Source organism: Scophthalmus maximus, chromosome 18 (genome assembly GCF_022379125.1).
Source record: "Scophthalmus maximus strain ysfricsl-2021 chromosome 18, ASM2237912v1, whole genome shotgun sequence".
Taxonomy (NCBI): domain Eukaryota; kingdom Metazoa; phylum Chordata; class Actinopteri; order Pleuronectiformes; family Scophthalmidae; genus Scophthalmus; species Scophthalmus maximus.
In genome coordinates, this window is record NC_061532.1 from 16499550 (window position 1) to 16512637 (window position 13088).

At 39.7% G+C, this 13088-nt stretch overlaps 2 protein-coding genes across 7 annotated transcripts; one reads left to right on the plus strand and one right to left on the minus strand.

Moving 5' to 3' along the window:
- The first annotated feature begins 435 nt into the window (after positions 1-435).
- On the plus strand, positions 436-10969 carry LOC118290718 (adhesion G-protein coupled receptor G2-like). Of its 6 annotated transcripts, none has more exons than XM_035618552.2 (18): positions 436-1531; positions 1639-1746; positions 1921-2049; positions 2280-2348; positions 2440-2586; positions 2750-2782; positions 3091-3186; positions 3512-3665; positions 3773-3935; positions 4072-4203; positions 4591-4701; positions 4818-4854; positions 5823-5923; positions 6065-6192; positions 7700-7968; positions 8064-8157; positions 8248-8531; positions 9584-10969. In XM_035618552.2, exons 2-18 carry the CDS (start codon positions 1683-1685, stop codon positions 9763-9765), a joined length of 2193 nt encoding a protein of 730 aa, XP_035474445.2. In that variant the 5' UTR covers positions 436-1531; positions 1639-1682; the 3' UTR covers positions 9766-10969. The 6 variants fall into 6 exon arrangements, with proteins under 6 accessions (XP_035474445.2, XP_035474441.2, XP_035474442.2 ...); XM_035618548.2 differs by having other exon boundaries at positions 437-1531; positions 1610-1746; positions 2277-2348; XM_035618549.2 differs by having other exon boundaries at positions 437-1531; positions 1616-1746; positions 2277-2348.
- On the minus strand, positions 10218-12987 carry knstrn (kinetochore localized astrin (SPAG5) binding protein). Its single transcript, XM_035618555.1, has 9 exons — positions 12795-12987; positions 12400-12444; positions 12166-12292; positions 11574-11603; positions 11387-11486; positions 11124-11238; positions 10970-11031; positions 10565-10639; positions 10218-10462 (listed from the first exon to the last, which is right to left on the minus strand). The coding sequence occupies exons 2-9, from the start codon at positions 12419-12421 to the stop codon at positions 10334-10336; spliced, it is 660 nt and encodes a 219-aa protein (XP_035474448.1). The 5' UTR covers positions 12422-12444; positions 12795-12987; the 3' UTR covers positions 10218-10333.
- Between the last annotated feature and the right edge of the window lie 101 nt (positions 12988-13088).

Genomic DNA, 13088 nt, shown 5'->3' on the forward strand with positions numbered 1-13088 from the left:
TTCCCTCCTCCTCCTGTTGTGCAGTGGCTCCACAGTCTGTCTTCTCTGGGGGAGCCTGGTCCGGCCCGTCCAAGGCGAGGACATGGCCTTCAGTCCAGAGGTCAAAGGTCTGTATTCTCTGTTTAAGGCCAAATAACATTACAATTTGATTTGGTCAATTGTCTCAGGGGCTCTGCGTGTGTTTGTGAGCTTAGTACCAGAACCAGCTGACTGACGGGGCTTTTAAAAAGAGTAAAGTCAATACTTTTCTTTCACATACACGCATACAAATGCCATCCACGTACTTACATACACATTCATACATACAGGCATGCACGTGTATATATATATATATATATATATATATATTTATATATCCATTTATTCAATATATATATATAAATACACACACACATTTGACATATATTCAAGATCATCACACACACACACACACACACACACACACACACACACACACACAGAGTGAAAATAGTACCAGGCACACTGTTGCTGCTGATAAATATGTTGATTTCCTGTTTCTCTCTTATGCTCAATGACACAAATACTTGGACAGATCGATCTTATCAGTAGTACAGTACCAGAACACTTTCATCAGGAAAGAGATGTCTCAGAATCGGATATCAAAAAAATCTTTATTGATCCTGATCCACGTGGCAGATAGATCTAACTGGATTAGTTGCTCTCACTCTGTAGCTGACTGAATTGCGTTCACTGTATAGGATTACAAAAGGGAAATGGAAAAATAGGTGTCAAAGACTTACACTTGAACTAATATGTTAATAAAGTATACATAGAGTATTGGTGATGGATGACAGATGAAAATAGGTTAATTTTTTTTATTTTCTTCTCTGTTTTAATTTAATTTTTATAACATTGTGTGATATTGGAACATCTCGAAAAATGTGGTTAAAATCAATGCGATAAAAATCTTTAAGTCACTTTTTGTATATTGGCTCAGTCGGGTTAGGGAAAATTAATGTCCAAATATGTTATGACCAGTGTTTAATGCGTATAATAAGTTCAGTAAAGAAAATTGTATGGAGTGAGAAAGTGCTTTTCACAGTAAGAACTATAGCAATAAAGTTCAAATCTAGATCTGAATGTTCTTCATTGGTTAAACTCTTGATTTTTTCCCATCTGCATGAAATAGATGTTATTTTTGCAGATAACGAACAGGGAATCCTGAAAACGAATAAAGTATGAGATTCTTGAGGACATTGTTTCTTGTGCGTCATTCAGCAGGGTATTTCTACACATGTGGCATATTTTACTTGACGCAGTCAGACAGTGCTGTTTATATACCTGTATATCACAAGCGACTTCCTTGTGTACTGTTACGCCAACCCGTGCATGGTCAAGCGCAATATTATCTGGGCGATTTTGCATAGGACACACTCTTCCAGGAAACTTGTGTGAATTTGCAAGACAAATGTCCGGAGGTGGGCGGCTGCACAGAGTCCGTTTGTCGAAGTCAGGTCCCGTCATCCGTGCTGCCGCTCAGTGCTTTGATGTGACTATAACCAGAGAAAAGGTACGACCTAAAATGCTCGTGTTATTTTTTTTAAATTTTTTGTTGTTGTTGTCAGATAATATACCTATTTGTTAATAGATACAGTATTTGTTCTTCGTCTAGCGTAGCAGTGACCGGATCACACCTCCTGACCGTGGGAATCGAAAAGAACATGACACAAAAGTGCCGGATGACGTGGGTTTTGCTGCTGGGACACCTGTGGATTTCGCCTGTTTGTGAGTAGAATGCGCCACCACGCAGCAACGGGGACCTTCGCATCTCTCAGTCGAGTGCCTGCGTATCGCCTTGTATTATTCTCATAGACACATTTTAAAGTCTTAAGCACTACCATGGTTACAATAATGTGTTGTGTGACCCTGCTTTTCTCCGTTGTTATATGATTTTAATAGGGGGAAGTTCACAAGGAGGGACCATTGATAAAATTCTCCGAAATTGTTTGCTTGATGATGGAAGGAGAATTTTTTTTGTTGCCGATACCTTCAATGGCTTCGTCATTGCACAAAACTTTTGGAATCAGAGTGAGTCAAAACCATAAGTAGCACATTTTATTGACAGAAGCTGTGGATTTTATCACAAAAAACCTGAAAAATGAAAATGATGTTTTCTGTAGTGTCCATCTCACAAGTGAATTTGCCTCTTTTCCATGACTTACTGCAGTTATTATGACAGTACATATACAGTCGTCAGACTTTTGTGTACACCATAACTAGATAAGTACTTTCAGTGTGATTCATCTCTTAATTAGCAGGGGGTGGTGCAGCAAACAACGAAAGTTGCATTGTATTTCTGGAGAAAAATGCAACTGTTACAAGTGACAGTACAGTCTTCTTTTTATACTCGCTGAATTCAGATAATATATAATCAGCATTTCGACAAAATGTAACAGTATCTCTGATTTTAATTCACAGAAATGTCGCACAAAGTGTGGCCTCGAATGGAGACAAAGGGTTCTTCTTATCTTCTGTACCTCTCAGAGTGGCACATTGAAAAAAAATTCAATGTGTCTGTGCTGCATGGGAGGCAATGCAACAGCACCACAACGCCTGACCTCGACGGTGATACGACAAAACTGTTTTACAACTTCATTTTTTAAATGATTGCGTGTGCATGGTGTGGATGGACAACAGTTCAAGGTTAAAAAAAATGCAAACATTAAAGCTGATGATTTTTTTTTTTTTTTTTTCGTTAATATGTTTTTAAAAAATATAAATAATCCAGGTTCAAAGTGCGTCTTCAGCCACACTGTCCAAGGTGAGATTGTATCTCTTACAGTTCAGTCTGGGGTGGAAAAACTAAATGACCAAAACAGAGCTAATGAAAAAACATCACCAATATGGTATCTCCAGTTAATTCAAATTTTGGTAATGAATAATCAAAAAATCGAGTATCTTTTGATGATAGAATCAGCGACACCAATTTGATAACCACAAATGAGTCATTTCAAAGATATAATTTAATAATTTATGGTGTTTACTTTCAGAAGTGTCATGTCTCTACAGTACAGTTTTGTCCCACTAAGTCTATGCTGTTTTATATTTCTTCTTTATCTTCTATGACAGCGTTTTCATCCATAGAACCTTGCCAGGTTAGATGTATGAACACAATGACCATATGTAAGGACTCTGACTATAATGAAACAATCTGCAATAATATAGGTGAGTTCCCTTTAGATAAGCAATACTACTACTACTACTACTACTACTACTACTACTACTACTACTACTACTACTAATAATAATAATAATAATAACGCTGTGGATTTAAAGTGGCAGGAAACCGTTACTGTATTTGACCTACCATTTCTAGTGAAGGAACGTGCAATGACTAAGATTAAAAACAAAAAAAGAGGATGAACTTCTCCTACTGTATGATCAAACGGCCAGAGTGACAATTCTTGAGGTGCTGATGAACGCCATCGCATGTTGACCAGAATGCCACCTGACACAATGACAATAAAACTAGCCGTCCCTTCACTTTCAGATCCGGGGATCAATGTCGAGTATGTCGTCAACGTCACGGCAACACGGGAGCACTGCTACAACTGTGACCAACCAGTGAAGAAACCGGGGACGACGTATACGCTGAACGCATCCGTTCCAACCGACGGAGGGAGACTGGACACACGCGCAGTCGTGTAAACCCACGGCTTCGCTGGATTTATCAAACGATGAATGTTCTGTCTTTTTTGGGGGCAAATGTAGTCAAATGTAAGACACGCATATTTGTTTCGTCCGTCAACAGTCGAGCCGTGGAGGAATTTACCAGATGGGCCGCCTCGTGCAGCGAGTCTTCAGCAGCTTTTAATGGGGGCGAGGGAGTGGCGGGCGTCATGGTGAAGAAAACAGACCCTGCAGACGTCACAGACGTCTCCTTTGCTTATATGTCTCCCGGGGACAGCGTCAGTGTGGGTGCAATTCTCTTTCTCTCTTCTTGTTTTCGACTGAAGCCCAAAGGATGAACCGCACTGTGCACTGCGCCGTTTTCTCTTTTTTTTTTGTTGTGCTGATGACGCTCGACTTGTTTTCTGCTCCTTCCTGCAGATTGTGTCAAATTCTTATCTGCCCACCTTTTCGAGATCCGTCACGGTGCCACGAGAAGCGTTTGACCAAGCTCTTGCCTCGAACGTGAGCGAGCCGTACGTGGCCATGTTCAGATTGCTGAACATGGCGCAGGTGAGAAACGAGGACTGACACGCTTCACTACGGAAGAGTATTGGGGCCAGGAGGGGGGCGATTTTTATTTACTTATTTAATGGAGTAAATAAAAGTCGAAGTGTCGAGATTAAAGTCGAAATGTCGCGATTAAAGTTGAAATGTGGAAAATAACTATGGAATGTTGCTGCTGAAAAGTGCTTCCGGGTCACAATTTTATGAGTATTTCGACTTTATTTCTCGACATTTCGACTTTATTCACGAACTGTAAAAAAAAAAAAAGAAAAGGAAAGAAATCTTCCCTCTCATTTTTTCCTTCTTCTCGTGACTGGCCCTGATGGTCTTCCGTACCGCACACATTGTGATTGTGTTTTTTTTTATTTTGCAATGATCCCATTTCTTTTCCAGGATGAGCGGAACAGCACTGTGTTAGGTGACGAGGTCTTGGCGGTTGAAATGGGAGCCGAAATCACGAACCTCACGCAGCAAATAAACATCCATTTTAGGAACATGACATACGTAAGTCAAAAAAAACAAACAAAAACATGCATAATCAAATGCACATTATTTGTACTTGAATGCGTTCAACATTCCGAGGGCACATTTTTAATGGAGCTCTGTTGCTTTGTCTACAGACAGGAACTCCATCTTGTCATTCATGGAACGGCGAAGGTATGTCAGACACTGGTATCGACATTTGCAGTCAGGAAATTCTGTACGTGTCTAAGACACCACCAGAGGAAAAAGGAAGGTCACTGTGAGCAGAGTTGGTGTGCCCCCGGGGGGGGGGGGTAATTAATAACAGTAAAGATGGCTGCCCTGGTCCCAGGTTGGACGTCCCATGCAGTTCCAAGGTCCAAGTGTTGCGCGTGTTGGTTCACCGGCATCATGGCATGAAACCCACTTAAAAGCCCATTCCCACCTTCAAATCTTCAATTTGGGGTGGGCTCACGTAAAAAAACCAAACAAAAAAACTAAAACAGGCCTGGAAATTTAAAAAAGGACACAAAAGGGGTTTTACGCTTCATTGATTTGTTAAAGTTAAAGTTTAACACCGTAATAATACTGTATAAAAATAAACTTTATAGCACAATTCATGGCATAAAATGCAACAGCCAGTGCTTCACATAAAAGCCTGTTAAAGCTTTTTTTTGATAGAACAATAAAAAAAATAAAAATAAAATATTAATAGCAGGTTGAGACCAAATTAAACAGCCACCTGGTAAAACACTAAAAAGCAGTGTATTAATTAAACAAAACAGAATTAAGACAACAACTTATGTGGCGGAACGAAGCATCCATTTGGTAAAGCACTTCAGGAGAAGGCTATGGGGAAAGGCTTTCTTCTGAAAATGGCAATTTCCCCAAAAGTAGATGAGCTAATTCATGAGATAAATGATGGAAACGCCAGTTGATTTGCATTCTTCTTTCCGCCATGACCCACTCTTACAAAACAGCCAATTAGAATGCAACACCAAATGTGTGTACGCCATAGACTTAATAGAACAGAGCCATCATTATTGTTATTAATAACGCCAGTGCTGGATGCCTACGCCTTCGTTTTTTGTTCCTCATTCGAATACAGTTATAACCCCCCGCAGTTTCTGCTCTGCACTGTTTACACTGATCGTCTCCCACAGGCAGTCGACCCAACTGGACCAGTCACGGATGTCGGACAGTGTTCAATGGAACAAACGTCTCGTGCGAGTGTACACATTTGACATTCTTTGCCATCCTAATGGTGTGTTCTGCTTCTTTTTCACTATTTGTATAAAGACGAACCCCCTTTAATTTCCATCCTCAGCGCGATACAGATATTCAGATATTCCTCTGTACGACCCGCACTGTGAAGCTGCCTCATTTGTTGGAATGTTTTTTTCAGTCTCAGATCGCAGTAAATGAAACCATTTCTAGTTCTGATCTGAAGAACCTCACCATCATCACCCAAGCTGGCTGTGGCTTGTCCATGTTCTTCCTGAGCATTGTGCTCTTCATGCACTTCCTTTTAAGGTAAAAGAAAGAAGAAACTTTATTTAATTTCCACTGTTATTTTTGCACCTATATTTTTCTATTCATATTGCACTTTCCATTCAATTACAATGTACCTCACAACAAATGGGCATGGACGTAAAAAATACATGTTAAAAGTAAACACAGAAAATCCTAAATGAATATGAAATCATTCATAAATATATAATCTGGTGCAGGGCCACAAAGTAAATGAAAAATTGGATTAATAAAGCAACTTCAAATGAAGAAAGATGTGTGTAAAAAGTTTTGATTTGGGATTTTCATATATTATTTCTTGGGGGTAGCACGCAGGATTTGAATTAAGCAGTTTGTTTCATAGACTGTTAGAAAAAATCAATCAATTGTCTCCCACAATTAGATCCAGATTGTACTTTAATGGAATTATCAGGAAAATTATGGCCCATTTGGATACAGCATGAAGGTTTTTTTGTTCACAAATTATAAAATAAATGTTTCACATTACTGTTTGTAGCCATACGCACACAGCGAGATGTTTTCAGTCCAAAAAAAAATGGGAGAGAAATCCTGGTTTCTATCCAAATAAGAAGAGACAAATGTTGAGCAAATGAGCAAATGAAAAGCGATAAACTGCAAACTGGTAATGACTGATCCAGAGTTACTACAATAATGAATATTCATATGACAAAATCCTAAACCTTTATCATGTAAAAAAAAAAAAGTGCCAAAAGAGTTTAATGGAAAAACGAACAAACAGACACTGAGCAGCTTGTTCCACCGCTGTGGTCAACGTGGCTAAAGCTCATGTTAATACAGAGGCGATCCTGAGAAGCCGAACACTGTGGCAGCTCGTGTCCAGTAAAAACAACCCGACAGTAAGGAAATGAGTTTGTTGAACAGTAGCCTGTTATTTATCATGTACGTACTGTACATTTAAATATTTGAATGCCACCACTGTGGCAACTTGGACAAACAAACAGTGTCCCTCTGTAAACACACGCGGTGTAAGGTTATGCATGTGATATGTAAATGAAGATGAAGTGAAGAGGTTTTGAATAGACTTTGCATTCAATATAAATAGCAAGACAATATTACAGAGCTTCATCAACGTTGGCATTCAGAACGGTGCTATTAGCGCCGTTCATATATATGTAATTAAATATTACACACACACACATATATATTTGGTTCATTAAATTGAGAAGACAGCTCCGAGTCCTGCAGAGAACAAAGTGACGCTTGTCCTGCTCTCTTGGGGGCCTGCGCTCGTCAGGTCATTTTGATTAAACAGCTACTTTATTGATCATTTTTGATTAGTCCCTTAATGATCTACTTTATAAAATGTCCAAAAATGCCCATTGCAATGTCCGAGAGCCCACAATGAAGATTTTGAATGGTCACAAAACCAAAACTTTTGTTGATCAATTCGAAATTAAATAATTGTTTTCAACCCCTTATCAACACGAGGGCAATGCAAAACAAGGAACCCCCAGCATCACATGACGCCTCTGTGTCTCCCGTCTCCCAGGAGGACCAAGGCCACCGACACGTCGAGGATCCTGGTGCACCTGGTGCTGGCCATGCTCCTGCTCAACCTCACCTTCCTGACCAACAACTTTGTGGCCGAGCTGAAGAGCGCGGTGGGCTGCAAGATCATGGCGGTGCTCATGCACTACTTCATGTTGGCCACCTTCATGTGGTTCGCCGCGCAGGCCTTCCACCTCCGCCTGCAGATGAACAGGGGGCCCGACGTGCGCATCCGGCACTACATGGCCAAAGTGTCCCTCACCTGCTGGCGTGAGTTCACACCGAGTGTTTCTGGGCCGACGGCGACGTCCTTTTCCCCTTGCCGCTTGATCTGACACTTGATTTTTTTTTTTCTCCATTTCCAGTCATTCCCAGCGTGGTGGGGATTGTCCTGCTGTCCCTGGGAAAATACGGTGAACTAGTCATCTACACCGATGACCCCGCCGACAACGTGGCCATGTGAGTCGCCAAACGACGTCGAAGTCATGTGCTGTATTCAATACACGGTATCATTTTGGGGTTTTTCTTGATTGACATTTCTGTTCCAAGGTGCTGGATAACGGACGGGAACGCGCAGTACATTGTCAACATAGGCTACTATGCGCTGGTCTTCATCTTCACCTTCGCCAGCTTCATCTTCATCCTGTCCTGGCTCTACTGTCTCAAGAGGATTAAGGCCGACGCCACACAAGTCAACAAGAGCGGCTCCAGCATCGTGACCGTCATGGGACTGTGTTGCCTGCTGGGCCTCACGTGGGGTTTCGCCTTCTTCGCCTACGGTGTCCTTCGGATCCCGTCCTACTACATTTTCACGGTCCTCAATTCTTTTCAAGGTATCCGTGATCAGTAACAATCGGGTCAGGCAATCTGTTTGATACATCAAATTGGGTCGTATTATTACAGATAATACGACCCGATATTACAGGAGACCAGCAAAAGAGCTAAAAGGGGAATAAATGTCAGATTTATATTTTCAAGGGGAACATAAAAACGACTCCAAAGGAATCCATGTGTATGTCGGCAACTGTTGGTTCACATATTTGCCATCGTAAGGTGATAATATGTAACGGTTTACTGAATTTTTACAGTTCATCTTACTCCCGTGGTAAGTGGTAAAAGTGAATGTAGTGTGAAAGTGTCACATAAATCACATTTTGGGACTTTCTAACTCAAGACACGTTTAGTCTTTTCTGCTGAGTTTATAACAGTGTCGGTACAATATAGATAAAGTCAATAAGATTTTGTTGCGGGTGCAAGACTCTCCAAAAACCACTTGGAAAAATATTAAACAATAATGAAATGGACTGCTGATTTTTACGATTTAAGTGAAATGTCCCTTTAAAACAGGCACAACACCTCACTCGTTAGCAAAAGTCAAATCAAGGAAAACCAGTACCGCATATGTGGCATAGAATTATTAACATATAAACGATGTATAACAATCTACACAAGCGAAGAAGATAAAAACCTTTTGTAACAAATCTAACACCTAAACTAATTATTACTGCCAGTGACAGGCAAGAACACATAGTTTGACATTTGTAAATCAAACCTCAGACCTTTTTTAGGACTTTTCTTCCTTCTGTGGTTATTAATGATTTTCATGGCCCCAACAAACCCAAATTTCACCTATTTTCACCCAGATCACACTGCACTGCCATTGTCTTTGGATTACAGAGCGATGTATTCCACTGAATGACAATCATGTAGTGTCACTCCCCCACTCACTGCATTGAAATCTGAAAGGCAAACTGAAACAGCATGGGAGCAAAAAAAAAGAAAAAAGGATTTATGACTGTGAAGAAGAAAAATTAATATTACCAGTAAGGTGTAAAATTAAAAAAACAGAAACATTTTGACAAGACCTTCTTTCTTTGCTTGGCAGGTTTCTTCCTGTTCATTTACTACTACACCACCAGCCACCCGAGGGAGACGAACTCCGGCACGAGCGGAAGTACAAGCTTAGAAGGCACCAGCAGGATCACCACCATCCCAGTTGACCTGTTTAACCCCTACGACAACGTGCCAGAGAAAAAAATGAGTTCGTTGAAGACGTCTCAAGAGTGATGAAATGTTCATGGTCGGCTTGAAGTGTATGGACTTCAGTGCAAGTACAAAAACATAGTAATATAATGCTACAATAATGTCCTGACATATTCATCAATGATTATTTGTATTCAATGGTTAAATTGTGCATTATTTATGTTGGGTTTTTATAGTGAGGCTCAGAAAAGTGTATGTTTCATAAAATATAATTAATGACCCTCAGCTTCTTTTAAATGTACCAACAAAATAATTGTATTTTCAATGGTAAAATTGCAATATATATATATATTTAAAAAAAGACAAAGCTTTAAACCCTGTAAATCTAAACATATACACAAAATATATCCAGTTGTGTAGTTATATAACCAGAATAAATAATGTCAATAAAGTCTACATGAGGCGATCTATACATCCTGTTGGAGACACAAGAATACTTAGTGTGTAAAAGCCTGTTTTGACTGAGACGAGGAACATGAGGAAATAAGAAATCATTTATTCATTTTTAGTCTTTAGTTCAAAAACGCACAATAAACATCAATATAGACACATTTTATTTCAATACTCATTTCACGGCGAGATATTACACGTTTTACAGTAAGAGAGCCTCGGCTTCCGTGAGAGCTCTTTCCATCTCAGCAGCCTCCAGCGAGAAGTTCTGCCTTTCCTGCAACATGTGTTCTCGGGCTTTAGCCAGGTCCGTCATTGTTTTTTGGATTTCCTACAAGTGTGTAAAAGGAAGGGATATTTAAAACACACACACACACACACACAACAACAACAACAACAACAACAAAACACCCCACTTGTGACTTAGTCTCACCTCTAGCTGAGTACGTTGCTGTGTTGCAGTATCACCAAATGTTCTTAATTCGTTCAGCAGGTCTGCAGAGACGCTCTGAGACGGGGACAAGGAAGAGGGTTTGTTTGAATTGATGGTATTCATAACATATGAAGAAAGCCTGTCATGTGGTTGAAATATGTTGTAGTATATTGTAAATTTTGATTCTTCCTTCACTCTTGGGATTTGTGGGTTCATGAGGTATGGAACAACTAATACATTACATGTTCATAATTTACTCTATATTCCAGTTTGTAGTAACTTTTGAGAGTTTGTTTCAAATATTGCTTTGATTTTAAGTTTGATAAAATTAGACTGAAATGAATCTATACATTTTTAGATTTATACAATATCTTGCAAATGGATAAAGTATATACATATATATACCATTGCTTCATTCCTCTGATCTTCATTTTGCTGTGCAGCTTCTCCAACCCTTCCTCCTAAAACTAAAGAGATTTCAAGTTAACAACATAAAAGCAACCACTCAAATTGCAACTCACAAAAACACATTTCTGAAATTTGGGGAATACATATTCACCTGGGTCCATTTTCGCCGCGACTAGGAGAACATGGCAGTCCTTCAGGTTTTTCTGCACCTCTGCGTTTTCCTTTTCGAGGTCACCGAACTGCATCTCCAACTCAGCCATTCGTTGCTGCAATAAAACAAAAAGGACAAATTTATGTACACAAGCAGCTAACAACAAACAAGTGATGTGTTTTACACCAGGAGCCTTAACTTTTCTTAAATAACGTCTTGGAGTATTAATACGTGCACTTAGATTTATTGCAATTCAACAGTACCTGTGTCTCTGTGAGGTTCTTTTGCAGCTCCTCGTTGACAGTCATCAATTGCTGATTTTGCTCCTTGAGCTCTGCCTGTTGCCCGTACCTGGTGGAGACCCTGTGGAAGGGGGCGCCACGAAAGTTTTGAAAAACACAGAATGAGGCCCACCATTTTTCTGGAAATATTATGTAATATATGACTCACCCTTTGTGACCTTTAGGGGCAATATTTTTTCTGGAAGATACAGAAAATTTAGTTCAAAAGCTGTGTAGCAAAAAAAACACAGGAGCCCTGAAGGCATAAGGCAAAAAAAGTATTTGATGATGATTTACAATAACAGAGAGACCAGAGAAGATGGGAGGATGTGAGATCTTGTGTTTTTGTTCTCACTTCCATTATTTCCCACCGACCCCCTCCATGTTCTGTACAAAGGTTCAAAGCTTTGATTTGTCATTTCCATTTCACGTCAGCAGGGAATTTGGTGTTATCTCTTGAGTCTCTACAACATGTCCGTGTGTTGTGTTTACTGACTGCTGTATGATGAAGGAGCCGTTTCCAAAAGAAGACAGTTAATCTGCCCCATGACCGGAATTGTTTACTGTCAATATATGTATTGTCAGAGCCTCACACGTCACCCTTACCTGTCTCTATTTTAATTGACGTTCTCGTTTCTCTTCTTTTTGAGTCGTGTGGTGTCAAGTAGGTTTGTGTTGAATTGAGAAAAATAAAAAAACGATTTATTTGTCAGGGACCGTTCGTGTACACGTCACAATTATTATTATTATATTTTTCTTACCTGGGTACATTTTCTTTTTGAGATTTAAGGACGACGTCCGATCTCTGGGCTGTCGCAGACGCAGCTGCTGCGTCTTTGGATTCAAATTTGTGGCCCGTTTTCTTCGTCTCTGCAGGTAAATGCAAACCTGGACAAAACACAAAATATATAAAACCTCGGCTTTGCTTGAACTTTATTAAATTGAAATACACTTTGGCCGATGAAATAACTACTAAAAAAATATCTTCTGCTCACCTCTGGGAATTTTTGAAGACATTTTGTTTTTCAACCGGGGGACACCTGTAATGAAAAATAATGAGGTAACACAGGAGTCACCGAATCTGCTGTTTAACTATAACTTATCTATTTGGTTTCTTCTTTTCAATGAGTTGCTGTTATATTTACTGTAAAATAGGATAGCTAAGGCACAGGCTTCTATATATACGCCTTATATTCGCGGATCTTAAAAATTGACAGATTCTGAATGGAGTTTGGTGCGATTTCCTCAAACGCAACATTCGGCGCAGGAATATGCCCATAAAGAAGTAACACAACAAGCCTTAGTTAGATCGACTAAAGTGTAAGTTGAGCGTTCCGTGTCAGAGAAAGATACTAATATGCGGGATCGATAACAAGACATCAATGCCTACCTTTAGGAATACTTTGAATATGAGATTTGTCAACAGTCAAAAACGACCCGCACAATTTTATTTTAAAACGTCGCGCCCTCTGCGGTCACTTCCGGTCTGTTCAACGTTACTTCCTGTTTGGCTAAAGTACGCTAGCTCGTACAATTTCTACACTTTGGATATAAAATAATGATGTTATGTGTAAGTAAGACAGACGTTATATTATTCTGAAGCGTTATTCTGTTGAAATTCCTTTTTTCCCCGGCTGTATAAGGAAAAAAAAAAGTAGACGACGACGACGTCATTGGGCCGAGA

What these genes read in the sequence shown, in the direction of transcription:
- LOC118290718 (XM_035618548.2), top strand. Translation starts at nt 1,683, where the DNA reads ATGACACAAAAGTGCCGGATGACGTGGGTTTTGCTGCTGGGACACCTG. An exon ending in CTGGACACACGCGCAGTCGT is followed by an intron (nt 3,666 to 3,772) that starts GTAAACCCACGG and finishes GTCCGTCAACAG; the next exon opens with TCGAGCCGTGGAGGAATTTA. An exon ending in TTCATGCACTTCCTTTTAAG is followed by an intron (nt 6,193 to 7,699) that starts GTAAAAGAAAGA and finishes CCCGTCTCCCAG; the next exon opens with GAGGACCAAGGCCACCGACA.
- knstrn (XM_035618555.1), bottom strand. Translation starts at nt 12,421, where the DNA reads ATGTCTTCAAAAATTCCCAGAG. An exon ending in CGCGGCGAAAATGGACCCAG is followed by an intron (nt 11,032 to 11,123) that starts GTGAATATGTAT and finishes AAATCTCTTTAG; the next exon opens with TTTTAGGAGGAAGGGTTGGA. An exon ending in ATCAGAGGAATGAAGCAATG is followed by an intron (nt 10,640 to 10,969) that starts GTATATATATGT and finishes TCCCCGTCTCAG; the next exon opens with AGCGTCTCTGCAGACCTGCT.